The 17,133-nt window shown below is 38.1% G+C and overlaps 1 protein-coding gene across 3 annotated transcripts; it reads left to right on the top strand.

Moving 5' to 3' along the window:
- The first annotated feature begins 570 nt into the window (after positions 1 to 570).
- On the top strand, positions 571 to 16,268 carry GPATCH1 (G-patch domain containing 1). Of its 3 annotated transcripts, none has more exons than XM_056360898.1 (20): positions 571 to 698; positions 1,710 to 1,844; positions 2,130 to 2,215; positions 2,646 to 2,806; positions 3,158 to 3,255; positions 3,417 to 3,475; positions 3,805 to 4,050; positions 4,810 to 4,957; positions 5,523 to 5,602; positions 6,682 to 6,886; positions 7,540 to 7,827; positions 9,601 to 9,779; positions 10,032 to 10,159; positions 10,433 to 10,566; positions 10,898 to 11,067; positions 11,771 to 11,975; positions 13,045 to 13,155; positions 13,639 to 13,763; positions 14,296 to 14,441; positions 15,688 to 16,268. In XM_056360898.1, the coding sequence occupies exons 1-20, from the start codon at positions 620 to 622 to the stop codon at positions 15,707 to 15,709; spliced, it is 2,805 nt and encodes a 934-aa protein (XP_056216873.1). In that variant the 5' UTR covers positions 571 to 619; the 3' UTR covers positions 15,710 to 16,268. The 3 variants fall into 3 exon arrangements, with proteins under 3 accessions (XP_056216873.1, XP_056216872.1, XP_056216875.1); XM_056360897.1 differs by having other exon boundaries at positions 9,598 to 9,779; XM_056360900.1 differs by lacking the exon at positions 15,688 to 16,268 and having other exon boundaries at positions 14,296 to 14,445.
- The last annotated feature ends 865 nt before the right edge of the window (positions 16,269 to 17,133 follow it).

The following is a 17,133-nucleotide window of genomic DNA, read 5'->3' as shown; positions in this document are numbered from 1 at the left end:
CGCCACCCTTGGTCGTATTGATTCAGGGTGGTGTTCGCTTTGCACCTTGATTTAGATAAAAGTCTGCCTCACAGCTTTTCTGCCGGCCTGGCCCTGGCCCTGAGGTGCCTGGTGAGCGGGCCCGGCCGGTGCATTGCGCGTCCTGAGGCAGCCGAGCGGGTGGCCCTTCATTATCATTTTTTAATTATCTTGCCATTTTCTAGCGTTATTATTTCTTAAAGACACCGAACAACGTTTCGGACCATTGATACGGAGCAGCACGCGCCAGCATTTTCCATAATTCTTCAGAGTTCTGCGGGCCGAAAGGGCCGGCCGGAGCCACCGAGCGTGCCGGGGTTTGTGACCTCCTAAACCGACGCCGGTCGCGCTGGAGGGGCAGGGACAGGCACCGGCTCCGCTCTCGGCCGTGCCCGCCCCGTTGTACCGAAGCTGCTCGCAGAAGATGTGACGGGGACCGAGAGGGGTCCTCGCTGCCACGGCGGAGGCGGCTGAGACGAGCGGCGGAGCGGACGCCCCCGTTCCCGTTCCCGCGCCCGCGCTCGGGGGCCAGGCCCGCCGCCGCGCCCCGCCTCCCGCACGTGACGCAGCGCTGCCCTGCGCGAGCGGCCGTCGCGGCAAGATGGCGGCGGCGGAGTCCGGTGACAGCGAGGAGGAGGATCTGGCGAGCTACGGCACCGCGCTGCAGCCCCTGCAGGAGGGTAAGGGGTCCCCGGGGAGCTCGGCTGCTCCCCCTCGGTACTTCCGCCGTGGGGCGCGGGCGGGGAGGCCTGAGGGCACCCGGCGTGAGGCGCTGGGGCGTCCCGGGGCTGCTGTCCGCCTCCTTATGGCCTTGGCTCCGGGAAAGCTGCGGCGTGTGGGCCCGGCGCGACCTGCTTCCCCCTCCTCCTGCTGCCGTGGGGCGTGGGGGTAGCCCTGGCAGCCCTGCCGGAGGGCTGGGGGCGGCGGCCCTGGGCGGGGGGCTGCGGGGTGAGGCGGCCGGGGAGCGGAGGGCAGGCTTCCCGGGGCAAGGAGAGGCCCCCCCAGCACTGCGGGTGGGGGCCTGGGGCGCCCCAGGGTTTGTGCTGGCTCTGTTGGGTTGGAGCTGGGGGCCCGTCCTTCTCATCTTCCCCTGAGCCTCAAAAAGAAAAGCAGCATTCAGGTATAACTGCTGAAATGTATGTGGCTATACTGTGTGAACGTCCTACACCTGCCTTCGTGGGACAGACTTGGCATTGTCCAAAGACTGCTGGACAGCTGTGACTCCTGAGTCTGTGCTGCTTAATTCATAGAAATATTACAAAAAAGGTGCAGATGTTCATGTCGAAGTCGATAGCTTTTGTGTTTTGTTTCAGTTTTGGACACTTAGGATGTGGTGTAACTTCTCAACACAATTCCTTAAACGATGTGATCCTGTCAGGGGTTTTGCATACTAAAAGCAACTAAACTGAAAACATCCTTTCACAGGAAAAAAGATGTTCTCGGAACTTCGTAGTATTTAGGAATTGTGTTTGAACTCTTCATGCTTTTATTTTGGCAGGGTACAACAGCAGTGTAAACAAATAGATAAAGTAGGGTGGGAATAAATGTAAACTGCTGATGCTTTCCATTTCAGGGTGGCTACACTGTTTGATCCAGTTCTTAATTGCAAGGGAGAAACAGCATCTGGAGCAAGTGGAGAGTCTGTTCTTTATGCAGTGTTGTGACTTAGTTTCTGATTTATCTGATTGCAGGTGAACGAATTAAAAAGCCAGTTCCTCTTCAAGAACAGACTGTTAAAGACGCAAAGGGACGGTATCAGCGTTTCCATGGAGCTTTTACTGGTGGTTTCTCTGCTGGTTACTTTAACACTGTTGGCACGAAGGAAGGTTGGATACTTTTCTGTCTTCTGGAAAGGGTTAATCGATTACCGTAATTTGGTGTTAGTGAAAACAAATTAATAGTCGTTAAGCATTTTTTTCCTGCTATTCATTATACTGTAAATAGTTGAAACAGTATTGTTGAAGTTACTTCCCCTTGAGTTTTTGGACTGCAGTTTTACAAATGTTCCCTTGATGTGTATCTTTAAGGTGTGAAGTTGAAATATTTGACTTGTTTTCCGATATTATGTGGCAGTTTACAGTACCTTACTTAAATATCTACTTTCTTTAAAGGATGGACTCCTTCAGCGTTTGTATCATCAAGGCAGAAGAGAGCAGACAGAACCGTTCTTGGACCAGAAGACTTCATGGATGAAGAGGTAAATCTAGAAGGGAATACAAATCTTTTGGAAGTAGTTACCATGACAGCAGGTTTTTCAGGCAATGAAATCTTGTAAAGAACTTAGCAAAAATGGAAGTAACTTTTAAATTACTTATTGTATACTGTGTTATACTACTAGGAACATCCTATAGGATGTTTTAGATTCACTTAGGAAGCTCCTGTAACCTCAGTATTCACCCCCTCCCCTCCGAACTCAACTCATTCACTTGATCAGAAAATACAAATACTTTTGAAGCAGTTTAGAATATGACCATTCAAGTTTTTGAAAAAGTAACTGTATAAATGGCTTGAAAAATTTAGCCATTGAGGGTCATACCCTGTTTTCTTACCTTTACCATTACAGTAAGCAAGCATTTGAAGGAAACATATTTTTAACCTATATTTTCCATTTTGTCTGTATTTTCCAGGATCTTAGTGAATTTGGGATAGCACCAAAAGATATTACAACCACAGATGATTTTGCATCCAAAGCTAAAGACAGAATAAAAGAGAAAGCTAGACAGATTGCAGGAGTAGTTGCTGCCATTCCAGGAACCACTGCATTTGATGATTTAATAGGACCATCAAAGTAAGTAAATTTAAATAAAACGTAACCAAACAATGCCTTTCACTTAGAAGTGTTGTGGTTAGAAAAGTAATGTTTGACCACAATAATCCATGAAAGAGACTGGAAAAACTGCAGTGTTAGACTTTCTAACTGGCCTCCACCTGGATTTCTGTTTTGTATCCGCAGACTTGTACCAGGTCAACATTTACAAACTGGGATGTAATGTATATGCAAATGTTGATAACATTCAGATTTTATTTTAAAGTAGGGTATAAAACCATAATTTTGAACCTTATATATGTCTGTTATTTCTCAATAAATACTAAAGATGTGGTTTGAGGTAACTTTTTTTTCTTTTTGTTTTCTTCTTAGAATAACAGTTGGGGTTGAACTGTTACGGAAAATGGGCTGGAAAGAAGGGCAAGGAATTGGACCGCGTGTGAAAAGAAAGCCGTGCAGGCAGAAACCTGGTAAGTTGAGTGAAGCTCCTGAACTCATTAATAGAAAGTTAGCATTCATACATTTTATTAGACAGTTAATTTTAAAACCTTTTATTTGGTCTGTTTCTGCAATCTTAGAGTTATATAATAAAGAATTGTAATTTAATATGGTGCTACTGTGTCTTTTACAGACCCTGCGGTGAAAATATATGGTTGTGCGTTACCACCTGGACTGTCTGAGGGTTCTGAGGTATTAAACGGACAAAAGTTTGTTGCCTTGTGTAAGAATGTGTGTTAACACATTTTTAAAAAACAACTTCTTTGATGTTGTTGAACAGTATTTTAATATGCAGTTCCAAGTTTTGTTAGAAGTATTTCTAGTTACTATGCTTATTGTGAAGAAAAATTTTAATGTAACTAAATGTATTCTTTTGCTACCTAAGCAGATGTAGTTCGTACATATTTTCATATATAATTTAACGCAAATTTGCCTAGTCTCACATTAACTAAATATTGTAAAAGCTCAACATAAAAACGTTGTAGTCATATTTGCTGTTATATACTTTTATTTTGTACAAGGATGAAGAGGATGAATACCAGCCAGAGAATGTGACGTTTGCACCAAAAGATGTAATGCCTGTAGATTTGACGCCAAAAGAGAATGTCCATGGACTTGGCTACAAGGGTTTGGACCCCTCACAAGCTTTGTTTGGTGTATCTGGAAGAGAACACCTGAATCTTTTCACAGGTGGTTCCGAAGACACAAGCAATTTACTTGGTGATCTGAGACACAATAAAGGAAGAAAACTAGGTATTACAGGTCAGGTAAGGACGCTTCTAATGCATTTTATTATTAGTGGAATAAAATCTAATTTTTTTTTCTTTTGTGGAATCTTAAGTGTGGTTTGAAAAGAGGATTGTTTTGGTTTTTTACTTAAGATGTGGGCAGATCCTTAGAACTATTACATACCTTCGTTTATCAATATTGTTAGAGAACTATAGAATACCTCTCTCTGGGTGGAGAAAATTCTTGTGTTTCTTTGATTAGAGAAAATTAATACTCAATATATTCTTCGTTTACATTTTTTGGTCAATTTTACTTTTAGTATTGTTGAATCTGTCAGAGGTTTTCCTGTACTCTATGGTATTTGTAGTTCTTATGTAGAAGCACTGTCAACTTATATTTCTGGGAATTATACTGGTTTAATTTTCATGCCAATTTACTTTTTTTTTTCTTTTGAGAACTTAATCTACTCTTAGACAGCAAATGTTACCTTGTGGAGTTAGGCTGCTGTCCTCATCCTGTACAGACCAAACTCACTGTCCCTCCCTGTCAAGGGAGTGGAATATATGTGCTTTTGTTTTCAGTGAGGTTTTCTCTTCCCACACATCCCCCCCACTAGTTGGTAGCATCTTTTTTTTTTTCTTTTTTGGTGAAGCTGTATGTTTTTCCCAGTATATATATGTATACTGGACATCTTGTATAGATGGATAGGTCCACGTGTAGTTGTATTCTAATATGTGACTCAAAAGTATTATTCTTACACTTCAGAATTGTCATTATTTTTATCTGAAATATTTCAGGCGTTTGGTGTAGGAGCTTTGGAGGAGGAGGATGATGATATTTATGCAACTGAAACACTGTCAAAATACGATACAATTCTAAAAGATGAGGAACCTGGAGATGGCTTGTATGGCTGGACAGCACCTAAGCAGTATAAATCCAAAAAAAGTAAGAACTGTAGTTCTGTCTAAAGAGCTGGTATAATTTGTATGGCGGGAAAAAAAATCACATAAGTGTAGTCTCTATTTTCCAAATATTTTAATTTTCAGCAGACTGGTATCTTCTAGCCCTGATACCTGAAGCTTCCATCTGGTCTTCCTTATGTATTGAAGTGTCCAGACCTGGAAATGACTTCTGAAATATTTTATCTTGATACCAGTTTATTTTTAGTGCAACTTCTAAGAGCATTAATACTGCAGTGATTTCTAGAGCACTGGCTGATGTTAGTTGCACATAGTTCATGTCACTCATGATGTTAGATGCGCACAGTAGCGATACTATTGCCTCACTATTAGCCTTGATCATCCTACAGCAATCTCTCTGGTCATAGTTTTTTAGCTGTATAATACTAATCCAAATTTAGAACCCTTAATTTTAAATGAAAGGCAGTGAAGACAAAGAACCACTATTATGCTCCATGAAATATATTGAAAAATGGAAAATATTCAGAAAAAATGCTTTTTGCCAAACCTACATGTTTTAAATATTGACTAACTGTATGGTCATTTTGTAGAGTCTGAAAGAGAAGTTAAATATATAGGCAAAATCTTGGATGGTTTTTCCCTGGCATCAAAATCATCAACTCCAACCAAGGTAAGCAGATCCTAGTATTTTTGTGTTAAGAGTAACATCATCAAATTGACATGTGAGCTGTATGGACTTTACTGTTGCTCAGTGTGTTTTATGTTCTTAGAAATAAAAGTTTTAGTCAGCAATAAAGACCACTGAATGAGCAAAATTAGAGCGTTGGAGGCTATTCAGTACAAACCTAAAATTTGTCAGACTACTGGATGTAGTCTTACTATTTAAACTTTGCCTATGTACTGGCTTTGAACAAATGCCTTCCACACTGTCCACTGTTACTTGGCATAAAGTTGGAGGAAGGGTTTGATTTAACTTTGAAATAATAATAAAAAAAGCATACATCTTTTGCTTCTAGATCTTTCAGATGTAACATTCGGTTTTCTGTAAAAATCAGGCCCAGTGTTTCATTTACTTCATTGTTGTGGTGACAAGTTAGTTTGTTAGCCCTGTTCTCAGATTTGCATAATGTATGCCATATATATATATATATATATATATATATATGCATAAATTAGAATGGCAAACATAATTGTGTGACATGGTCCTCCTTCTAATGAAGAAAAAGGAAAAACATTTAAACATTTGTGTGGTATATAAAATTGCATTGTATAGGAGACACAGGGATAACCTTTGAAGTAACAGCTTGAATGAAGAACATGGGGGGAAAAGGCTTTGAAAGATGTTAAAATACAGTAAGCACAGAAATACTCAATAGCCCAATTAATTAATTGACTCATGTAACTTCTGCTTTAAAAAAATGTAATTATTAAGCAATACCAAGAGCAGTTTCTCAAATAAATGCATATTAAGCCACTTGTTAATTTTGCTGCAGCTTGATGTGCATGTTTTCCTATTTTTCATTATCTTTACTTATTAACAGTATAACAGTTTGTTCCCAAAGTTTGTATTATGATGCCACTTATTGGTTGGGTCTAAAAGAATCTCTTTCTACTGCTAAGATGTAAATTGAGGAATTTTTAGATTGAGGTGACTTTTTCTGAAGCACATTTGTAATTGTTAAATACAAAGTTGTATCTCTTAGTGGATTTTTTTGTTCTATAACACCACCCCTACCACCACCCCTCAAGATTTATCGACCACCTGACCTGCCACGAAATTACAGACCAATCCATTACTTTCGACCTGTGATAGCAGCTGGAAATGAAAACAGCCGTTTACAGAAGGCATTAGAGGAATCGACTGGAAAACTTGAGAGTAATATGACGCAGCAAGGCAGGCATGCTTTGAATGCATCTCAGAGGAGGGAACAACTAGGAGAGACTAGTCTAAAAGGTATTGATACATGTGACCACACCTTTGCTTGTGTTTCAGGTCCTCTGTTTATGTAACAGTAAAAATTTGGTCTAGCCTTGAACACTTATTTTCTAACATAAACATACTAAATCTAGTTGGCTTAGCTAGAACACCCTTACCATTGTTCAGTTTCATCTCAACAAATGAATTGTTGACATATCTGCCTGTATTTCCATTTACTTAAATCTTTTACAAAGAAAATGTAAGTGTGGGATTGTTCTGTTGTGGTGTTCAGGGGGTTCCCCCCCCCTTTTTTTTTTTATTTTTTTGTGGCCTTGTTATGAATTTTGTTATATAGTAGGCTGTGAGGTTGAGGTTTTTTACTGGAAAATGAGGTTTCACTGAAATACATGCAAATTCACTGAAGGTAATTTGCAAATGTGCTTCACATTTGTATCTACAATAGTAAATTTTACAAAGTAATATGTAAACGTGTGTTAAATAGCATAAAAGATGCAGTAGTGGCCAAATTTTTGTCTGCCATCTCGGCCATTTTACTTTTTATTGCTGCTTAAGAGTATTTTCTTTGAATGTGTATGTGTAGTGGTAGGCTTTTTTCCTCTGCTAAAGTGGCAGAAATAGTTTTAGTAATTTTTCATTTCTATGTCTCTTAATGCTTTTTTTGGTTTTAGGTCCAGCTCCTTCTGTTTTGGAATATCTGTCTGAGAAAGATAGAGAAAGACTCAAAGAAGTGAAACGAGCATCTGAACAACAGATGAAAGCAAAAGTAGTGCCTCAGCAGTCACGAAATAGCAGATTCCAGCCAGCCTCCCCAGATGATGCTTCTCGCAAATGGCAAATGTTGTTGGGGGGACAGTTAGCAAATGCTGGTTCTAGTGACTTCAAACCATTTGCAAGAAATCCAGAAAAACAAAAGAGATATGAAAGTTTTGTGAAAAGTCTTAAGCAAGGAGAAAAAGGTAACTGAAGATACTAAGCCTGGCATTTAAATTTTTCTCTGAAACTGTATTTTTTGATTATTTTTTTTCCCTGCCCTTTTTTTCCTGATGTATTTTATGTTCACTCTGAGTTCTCTTCCTGAATTCCACAACATTTGTCCCCCTACTTCTTTTAAGGGCCAATGTTAAGATACATTTTTACGGATACGTAACTTTATTGACTTCAGCAAAACTACTCAGTAATGTAAGTGTCAGCAAGGCTCGATTTTAGGCATGACATTTCATGCTTTTAATTGCCTGGGTTTGCCTTCTTCCATTTGCCAAAGTAGACTTCAGCTTTGGTCAGTATCATGAACTATGCATGGAACAAGTATTTTCATTTAGCTTGTTTCTCTCTGAGGAGTAAACCTGACAGATCCTGTAGAGGCAGAAAGGTTATCGGGTCACAGTAGAATGACAGGAAAAATAAAAAGAAAACCCATATCCTGCACTTCCAGAGGAGGTAAGGGTCCTAAAGTGAAATAGTTCACGCTTGTCAAAGCTTGTATTAAGTGTCCCTTGGATGCTCAAACTGCCACTTTCACTTATGTTCTTCTCAGAAGAATTTATGGCTGTAAAATCACAGCATGCACGCAGAGCTCTTACTCAAAACCAAAAAAACCCAGCCCCCTTCATCTCTTGTCATTCTGTTTCAGTCTCTTTCCTTTTGGTTTAGTTTTTTGCTATTAAGTGACAATGCAGTGCATCTTGCATTAAAACATGTACTAATGATGCCTTGTGGTGAGTTTCCCAATGCTATGATACTAGTGTAAGGCATAAAATGCTGAAATCTGGGCTAGGGAGATCAGCAGCAGCAGGTGAATCCTAGATTGCCTTAAAATTTAAAAAATGAAGTTTTTTTGTTTTAAATTGTAAAATACAAAGGGGCTATTAGGGAAAGGGCACCAGCAAATTCTTTTTGCAGAGGAAAAGGGTATAGTTTCAGGTAGAAAACCTGGCTTTGTTATTTTCAGTTTTCTTTTTTAATAATCCTTTTCACTGTATGGAAAGAGATTTCCTGGTCAATAGCCTTTTCTGGTTACTGCATTTTGAGACAGACTACTTGAGCTTTGAACCCATAGTTCCTCTGTTCAGGACTGGGATTTTCCTTGTGTAAACGTGAGTATCCTCTTATGACTGTAAGTGCCTCATTAGTCATAACGATGAAAATGCAGAAGTATTTTAATAACTTGAATGATTAAGATTCTGTTTGTATGAGTGTCTTTGCTTGGCTGGTGTTATTTCTTGTTCCTTCTGGTACCAAATGTAAACCCCTTGCTTCAAACAGGATCTGTGTTCTTCACAAAAACCTGTGTCCAAATTCTGTATTTCAGTGGACGCTTTATATACCAGAAAGGCCCTTGAAGTTACCAAAGCCTGGCAAGGCTTACTCACTGGTTAACCTTTTTGTTCTTTGTTTGTAATCCAAAGCTTTATCAAATAACCACTTTTTGTTTTAAACACCTGTTAAATACATACGGGGCTTTGAACCTCTCTTAAGAGGGCGATGAGTAAGGAGTCAGCATTACAAGTAAAATTATTTAAAATCTTTATCTTGCATTTGGCAAATGCTGTTATTCTTGCTGTCTTGAAGAAGTACCTCCCCTTATCAGGGAATAACACAGTTGAGGTTAATACTATCCTTAAACTAAATACTTGGAAGGATGTTTGCTTATTAGTCTTTTTGTTTGAAAAGCATCAGACCCAAGTAAGCCATAATCTCTGCTAAGCATTTCTCTCCTTATCTTATAGTAGATACATTGGAGCATTATTTAGACCCAAACATGACAGAATGGGAGCGAGGAAGAGAACAAGAGGAGTTCTTCCGTGCAGCAATGTTCTACAAATCCTCAAATTCAACACTGTCATCCAGGTTTACCCGGGCTAAATATGAAGATGATGTTGACAAAGTTGAAGTTCCTCGGGACCAAGAGGTGTGTGCTGTTGCTTAACCCTGATTTTCAAAATTCTTTCTTTAAAACTCTTTGTAGAAATGAAGTCATTGTTTTGTTGTCATTTTGTTTAGTAAACTTTTGATTCAAAACACTTGCTGCATACAAAGCAGTGGTTTGCTAAACTACACTTAAATACTTATGTTCCTGTCCTGTTCTTAAGTCTTATGACAGTAATAGTCAATTCAGTAAGTTGTTACTTATTTAGCAGCTATAAATGTTTGACTTTTTCAGAATGATATTGATGATAAGGAAACTGCTGTGAAGATGAAGATGTTTGGCAAACTCACAAGAGACAAGTTTGAATGGCATCCTGAAAAGCTGTTGTGTAAAAGATTTAATGTTCCTGATCCATATCCCGAGTAAGATGATTGATACTGATATTTTTAACGCTTTCTGAAAATTTAGAGTCTGTCATTTGCTTGTGGAAAATCTGACTTGGTGTTTTCTTCTTGTGTCATAATAGAGGTAATATAAACTGCCTAATTTTTTATTTGCCTCATTAAACATGGTGACCTCTCACAAAATATTATTCATTTTAAGGACTGCTGTAGGTGTTTCAGCTTGTTGTAGATAATTTGAAGCCTTTTCTGTGTTGAAAACAAAAATCAACAAATTCTTTTATTTCCCTCTAGTTCTTCCATTGTTGGGTTACCAAAAGTGAAACGAGACAAGTATTCTGTGTTTAATTTCTTAACTGTGCCTGAGCCCACCACATCTGTAACTCAAGCAACAAATGAAAAAATCCAACAGAATAACAGTCTCAACAGTAAGTTTGTTGTTACTTTATTCATTTAGCTAGAAATGAGATAATAGTATAGGAAAAGCATATCTTTGTTACGGAGAATTTATCCACCTGATGTATTATTTTTTTATTAAAAAAACCCAAATAAATCGAAAATACATTCAGTGGCATAAAAACTGAAGACAGTGATGATAATTTCTTCTACCTAGAAGACCTTTATAAGTCAGATATTCATTAGAAAGATTTTAAAAATGTCTAACTATACTGAAGAAGCAGAGTAATTTCAAATCAAGTAGGCCATGAAATGCAGAATAAGTTGGCATGCAACTGATTTGAATGTTTGGGATGTTCTTAGAACCAAAGAAGCCTTCAAGATGGGATGTGTCAGATAAAGAGAAGGAGAAAAAGGATTCTATCAGCGAATTCATTAGTCTTGCTAGATCAAAAGCTGATGTTCAGCAGCAGCCACCAGTGCCAGCAACAGAAGAATGTGGAACTGGGCAGAGTGAAACTCTTCCCGCTGAGGTGAGTTTATGACGGTGTTTGAACTTAAAGGGGAATATCTGTAAGCCTTCGCAACCCTGAAATAAGGTTGGGTAATACATGAATTGATTTAATACAGATCAGTTTGCAGCAGAAGAGCCAACTTGGGATAAACGAAGATGTGAGACTGTACTTTGAAGAATTTTGAGGTTATAACTCAGAGATGTAAAATATCTGCAGCATACAAGTACAGCAAGTATGGCTATACTTGAAGTAGCAGCTTAAGGGAAGAAAAAATGTAGCTTGGCAGTCTGGGAGTTAAATTCAGTCCCTTATATCCACTTTGCTCGCAGGTGCAAGAATATTTTTTTTTTTTTCTGCATAGAATGGAGAAAGGTGCATACATTGGGGAGAAAGGTGATGGTCCTTTTTGTTTTGAATTTAGTAGTGTATAATTGAAGTTTGAATTAATGAATTACAGTTTATAGTACCTGGGGATCTATTTTCGGCTGTCTATGTGGCACAAACTGCACTACCCTTTACAGGATATTGACTTAAGTTTAGCAGTATTTCAGAGTTTTACTGTTTTGGATTAGGGGTTCCTGAGATTGTGTATTTCATGGCTATTGTGATATTTAAGTGTTCTGTAAATACATGTCAGCATGTTTGAAGTTATTACTTACCAGAGAGAGATTGTTAGTTTCTGTAGTGTTTAAATACAGTTTGTTATGATGCTGTTTTGCAGGTAGCTGATGAAGATAAGGATCAGGAAGAAGAAAGCAGACCATCCATGGATTTATTTAAGGCCATTTTTGTGAGTTCCTCAGATGAAAAATCATCTTCCTCTGAAGAAGAGAGTGATGAAGAACAGCAACCAACTACTTCAGTAATAGATTCAGAAACCACCAAGCAAGATGATTTACCGGACAGTTCTTCATCTAATGTGCAGGGTAAGTACTTTATGAGGTATTCATAAAAATGAACATCCATGAAAACATCATTAATGAAACAAATACCCTGGGACTGCTAGGACAGTGGTATGCTCTTGTGCAGATCATCTGGCGCTGGTGGAGCTGGGCATGTGGAATAATACATGAGTCTTTGCATGTTGCAGTATTATTTATGTTGCCATGTGTCTTGCGCAGAGTTTAAAAGCAAACTGCCCTGTGGAATGTTTGTCAAACAGTGAGGAGGAGCAAAACATCTAATGTTAGAGCGTACATCAGTGAGAAATACAGGAAAATGTTTATATCTACGTTAAATTGTAAGATAGATAAATTATGATGGTCTTGTGATGGGTATTTGGGTATTTGACAAATTCAGAAATAAATATTTTGCATTTCTTTAATAATTCAATTTACTCTCGAAATACTGACATTCCAGAAAAATACGATATTGAAATAATTTTATTGAGACATCAAAAAGTGCATTTTATTTGTATTCTAGTAATAAAAGATGCCAGAATACTCCACAAGAAAGGGAGAAGACCAATCTTTTATTCTACTTCCTAGTGAAATTTAATAAGTGAGCTGTAAAAAAGTTCCCATATTTTCAGGATGCAATTAATTTAAAAAATGTTACAATATATTAGCTTACAACGGAAATACTTTGTTCACTTACTGTCACAGTTGGTTCTGTTAACATCTAACTTTTAGTGTTTATTAACTTCCTACATCTTGTGGAGTATTTTATTAATTTTAAGTAATAGAAAAGTAGCACTGTGTTACTAAATTAATGGAAACACGTGTACTGATAGCAATTTAATTAGTAATGGTATAGTGTAAAAGGTCAATTTTGATTAAAAAGGAAAAAAACAGCCCTCAAACAGTATGTTGACATGTTTCAGAATGTCAAGTATCCAGTTGGCCAAAGCAGTCCACAGAGATATGGGATGCTGATCAATTTGCTTTGTTAGAGGTTTCCAGAAAGCCTCCTTTAACTTTTTCAGACTTTCTTGGAAAAAGCGTTACCTAATTTTCCTTTCAAGTAAAGGGAGTTTTTTGTGGTTTCTTTTCATAGAGAATGTGACTGCTACAACCGACCCTGGCATTTCTTTGTTGCCTGCTTCAAAGCAGGAACTGGATACAACAGAGGAATTTGGACCAAAGTTGCCTCCAGCTTTTTGTTCTGGTAGGTTCTGTAGACTTCTAGTGTTTAAATTCTGTACATTGAAGTTGTATGTAAGACATACTATATTTATCTTTAAAAAATGTTTGTGAATAGGCACTTCAGCTCTTAAATGCCTGCATTATGTCAAACTGGCATCAACAAATGCTTTATTACCATGCTATGAGTCACTACCAGGAACCTCTTTGCCTGTATACAGATTTTGTTGTAGCTCTATAGAGGCAATAATAGAAACAATTTAGTGAAAATACAGGACTAGCCTTGTAGTTTCATGTAATAACGGATTGCAAAGGCCTTTAATTACGGTAGGAAGATTGCAGTTAGGAGTTCTGGACATTTCATTTCCATTTGAAAGCTTAGTTGTTGTTTGGGGTTTTTTAACTATCCTATTAGATTAGAAATAATGCAGAATTTAATAACAAAATTACCTTTTTTGTCTTTTTTTTTTTTTTTTTTTTTTGATTCCACGTTTGCTTTGTGCTTTAGGCCCTAATAGGCAACAAGAACCTGTGGTGCCAGCAAGTTTTCCTGGGCCTAGTAGAAAAGAAAAACATAGGAAGAACAGAGAGAAACACAAGACTAAGAGAGAACATAAACACAAAAAGGAAAAGGTATTTCATTTAAATAAACAGTTTATTGATTCTTTGATCTGCCAGTCAAAATTTTTTACTATTTATGCTAGGTTTTAGAAAATAGATATATTGGGACTAGGAGGATTTAAGAAACTGCGTTTATCAGGTGTCTTGAAACCTGAACTTCAGAACAGTAAGTTATCCAACTAGGGTGCTGCTTTTTCCATATATACAATGTGACTACAGATACAATATCATAGGTAGTTTAATGTTGTATACTGAAGATGTTGGGCATGTTCTGGGAACTGCATATAATTCATGGCTCGTATACTACTACTAATAATAATTAAATTTCTGTTTTGGAGGAGTTGAGTGCTTGGGATGAAATGGGTGATTTTGGTATATATATTTTATTTTTTTTAGCTCAGTCTGAATAGTGGAAAAAAGTCATTGTTAAGTGTTCTGTTTCAGTTGACCTTGGAGTCTATGTTGAAATCAACTTTTTGCTGTTCTTGCATTTCAGAAAAATCTTTCACAATGAAATATGGGATTAATTCTCTTCTTTTTACAGAAAAAGAAACATAAGAAACAGAAAAACAAAGGCAAACACAAGAATAAAAAATCAGAAAAAGACAGCAGCTCAGACACTTCAGATAGCAGTGACAGCCTTAGTGATATAGATACCACAGGCTTGTCACCCAAGGAACTTCTAAGAAGGTAAACAGGAAGTTTACTTAAACACTTAAAAATTTTGCAGCGAATAATCAAAACCTCAATTTATGACTTGTGATTCAAGTGAACCTGTTGGCAGCAAGTGCGGTTCAGCTGGTCTCTTTATGAATACAAAACACTGCTCAGTTTTTTTGAATAAAGTGAGGAAAGATTACAAATATTAGTCATCTTAATCTAGAGGGTAATTAATTTTAGGATAGAAGCCTCTTAAGGTAAAGGGCACTAAATCCACAACTCTGCTAGTTAATGGAGGTTATGGTTAAAGATGAATGGTATTTTTGGAAGGTATTTTGAATGGGAATTAAAAACTGAACAGGTGCAGGTGGTGATTCATATTTCTGTGACTTTGTCTACTTTGCTTTACGTGGAAACACTGGAAGTAACATTGTCTGCTTCAGAATGTTTTGAGTCTGCTTGGGTTTGGTGGTAATTAGTGAAAGATTAAATTCAGATAGATTAATTGTGTGGCATTGATGCTTAAGATAATTCTGTGTTTGAGCAGGGAGCAGTGAAGCAAGCAAAACAATGCTTGAGTCATGTACAGGTCTACTAAATTTAGACTGTGCTGTTACATTTTTATAAACTAGAGACTTGAACACAGTGCCAACAGAAATGGTAAAATTGAAAAACAATGATTTGCAGTTTCATTTTGCTCACACACTTGAAGTACAATACAAACAAAAGTAACTGTCTCTAGTTCAGAACATAGTCAACTTTAAGTGCATCCCATGTGGAACAGTCATGGTGCTGGGCTTCTGTTTAGTGTCTCTTGTTAGCTGAAGGAGTGGTCTCAAGGTATTTGTTGAAATACCACATGCAGCTGGCCTCATGGCAAAATGATTGGGGTCAAGGTGTTTAGTGGAATGGACGTGTACCAGTGGAAAGGCTGGCATTTGAAAGGACTCTGCCTTCTGTTCCTTTGGAATTGAGCTTCAGTTACGTATTGGTGTTTTCTTGCTAAAGAAACAAACTACTTCTCCTTTGATTTCTAAATAACTAAAATATGTTTTTATGCATTTTGCACAAAACAGTTAGTACAAGCAGTTACTTTGTAAGTCTTTGTATTTGCATGTCTCTTCACATCACTGAGAAAATGTGAGGGTTTTTTTAACTTACATTTAACTCGAATCTTTTAAACTAAGGTTAAAGAAACTGCTCAAGTAATTAAATGTTCTTAATGGTTTAATATTACTGTTCAGTCTGACTGCTTTTTTTTCTTTTTCACTTTCAGATTAAAACAACTTCAGTATTGAAGAGGTTGCTTGCTTTCTTCGGTGCTGTGTGACTTGATCTCAAATTTTTGATCTCCTCTGTGATGGTAGATCAATCATGTATACTTCGAAGCATTGTAGATACTGTATTCATATTGAATTTGTTGGAAAGTAAATATGCATATGCTTATTTTGTGGTGCTTCGTATGCTCAAAGTGTATGGATTATGGAATGCTGAAAAGACCCCTTTCTGGACAGCGTCATCTGAAATACTGCAGGCTCTGTTTTAATTAACATGAAACAAGATATTTTACTAAACTGAAGTATTGCAAAGAATTTTTGTATAGTAAGTAATTGCCTAGGACCTCTAAAATGCTGGAGAGTACATTTCAGTCTGAATTAAATTTGGAAGTTAAAAACTAAAGCAATGTAAAATTTGTATTGAGTACAGGTATTTTTAATAAGTGTAATGCAGGATTTTACATTGCAGTTTTGCAATATTTGCAGTATTTGGCTGTACTTGTGGGAGTAATTTTTACATCTCCTAAATGTATATATTATTTGGAAGATCTAAACCAATAAACTGTCATTTTGACACAAATTATTAAGGCTAATGTGCTATAAAGATTAGTACTGTAATTATAATCTGCCTTACAATGAAAAATGTTGCTACTGTTCTTTTTGTTCCATGCAGTATATTTAAGAACCAACTGTCATCTTGTAGAATTATTTTAATGTACACTATTGAAATAATACAGAACTGCTTTTTTATGATCGGGCTGTTAAATAGGCCCACAGAACTTCACTTTCCAGGTGCACAGGGAAACCAGAAGAATATTTCTGCTTAAAACTACGATCAAAAGCCTTAACTGAAATTCAGTTGTAGGTGGCAGTTCTGTGGGGCCCGATTTAATGTGTTTTTCAGTATCCAGAGCTTTGCGACAGCTCTTGATGACAGCAAAGCGATATACTGTGTCGACGCACAGATTTGTGTGGTTTTAAAATGTAAAAGTCAACAGGAGAACTCGAGTGATGTGAGGAGAAATGCGCAGCGGGACCTGGCGCAGCTCCCTCACCGGCGAGCGCCAAACTGGGCGGCCGCTGCTGGCGGGTCGGCCCCCGTTAAAGCCGCCGAAGGGGTTTTGGCGGGAGCGGCCGCAGGGACCCCTTGGCGCCACCGCTGACTCCGGCAGAGGGTGGCTGGGGCGACCGTGAGGTGACGGCACAGGGCTGTGTGCCCGCGGGTAGTCGGGGGCTTCTGGAAGCTGAGGGTGGAAAAGGCCTCTGTCATTTCGCTAGTGTGTATGGTAGCAGGGGGTTTAATGTTAACTTAGTTTAGATGAAGCCTGCTGGGCAGTCATGAGCAAACTCGCAAATGGCTGAAGAAAAGCCTTTTTCAAAATATCTTTGGCAAAATTTGTAGCGGTCTTGGCTGAGATGTGTGGCCTGAGAGCTTATTGTGCTGC

The sequence above is a fragment of the Falco biarmicus genome, chromosome 15, assembly GCF_023638135.1.
Source record: "Falco biarmicus isolate bFalBia1 chromosome 15, bFalBia1.pri, whole genome shotgun sequence".
In the NCBI taxonomy this organism is placed as follows: domain Eukaryota; kingdom Metazoa; phylum Chordata; class Aves; order Falconiformes; family Falconidae; genus Falco; species Falco biarmicus.
This window is presented reverse-complemented; position numbering and strand designations above follow the sequence as displayed.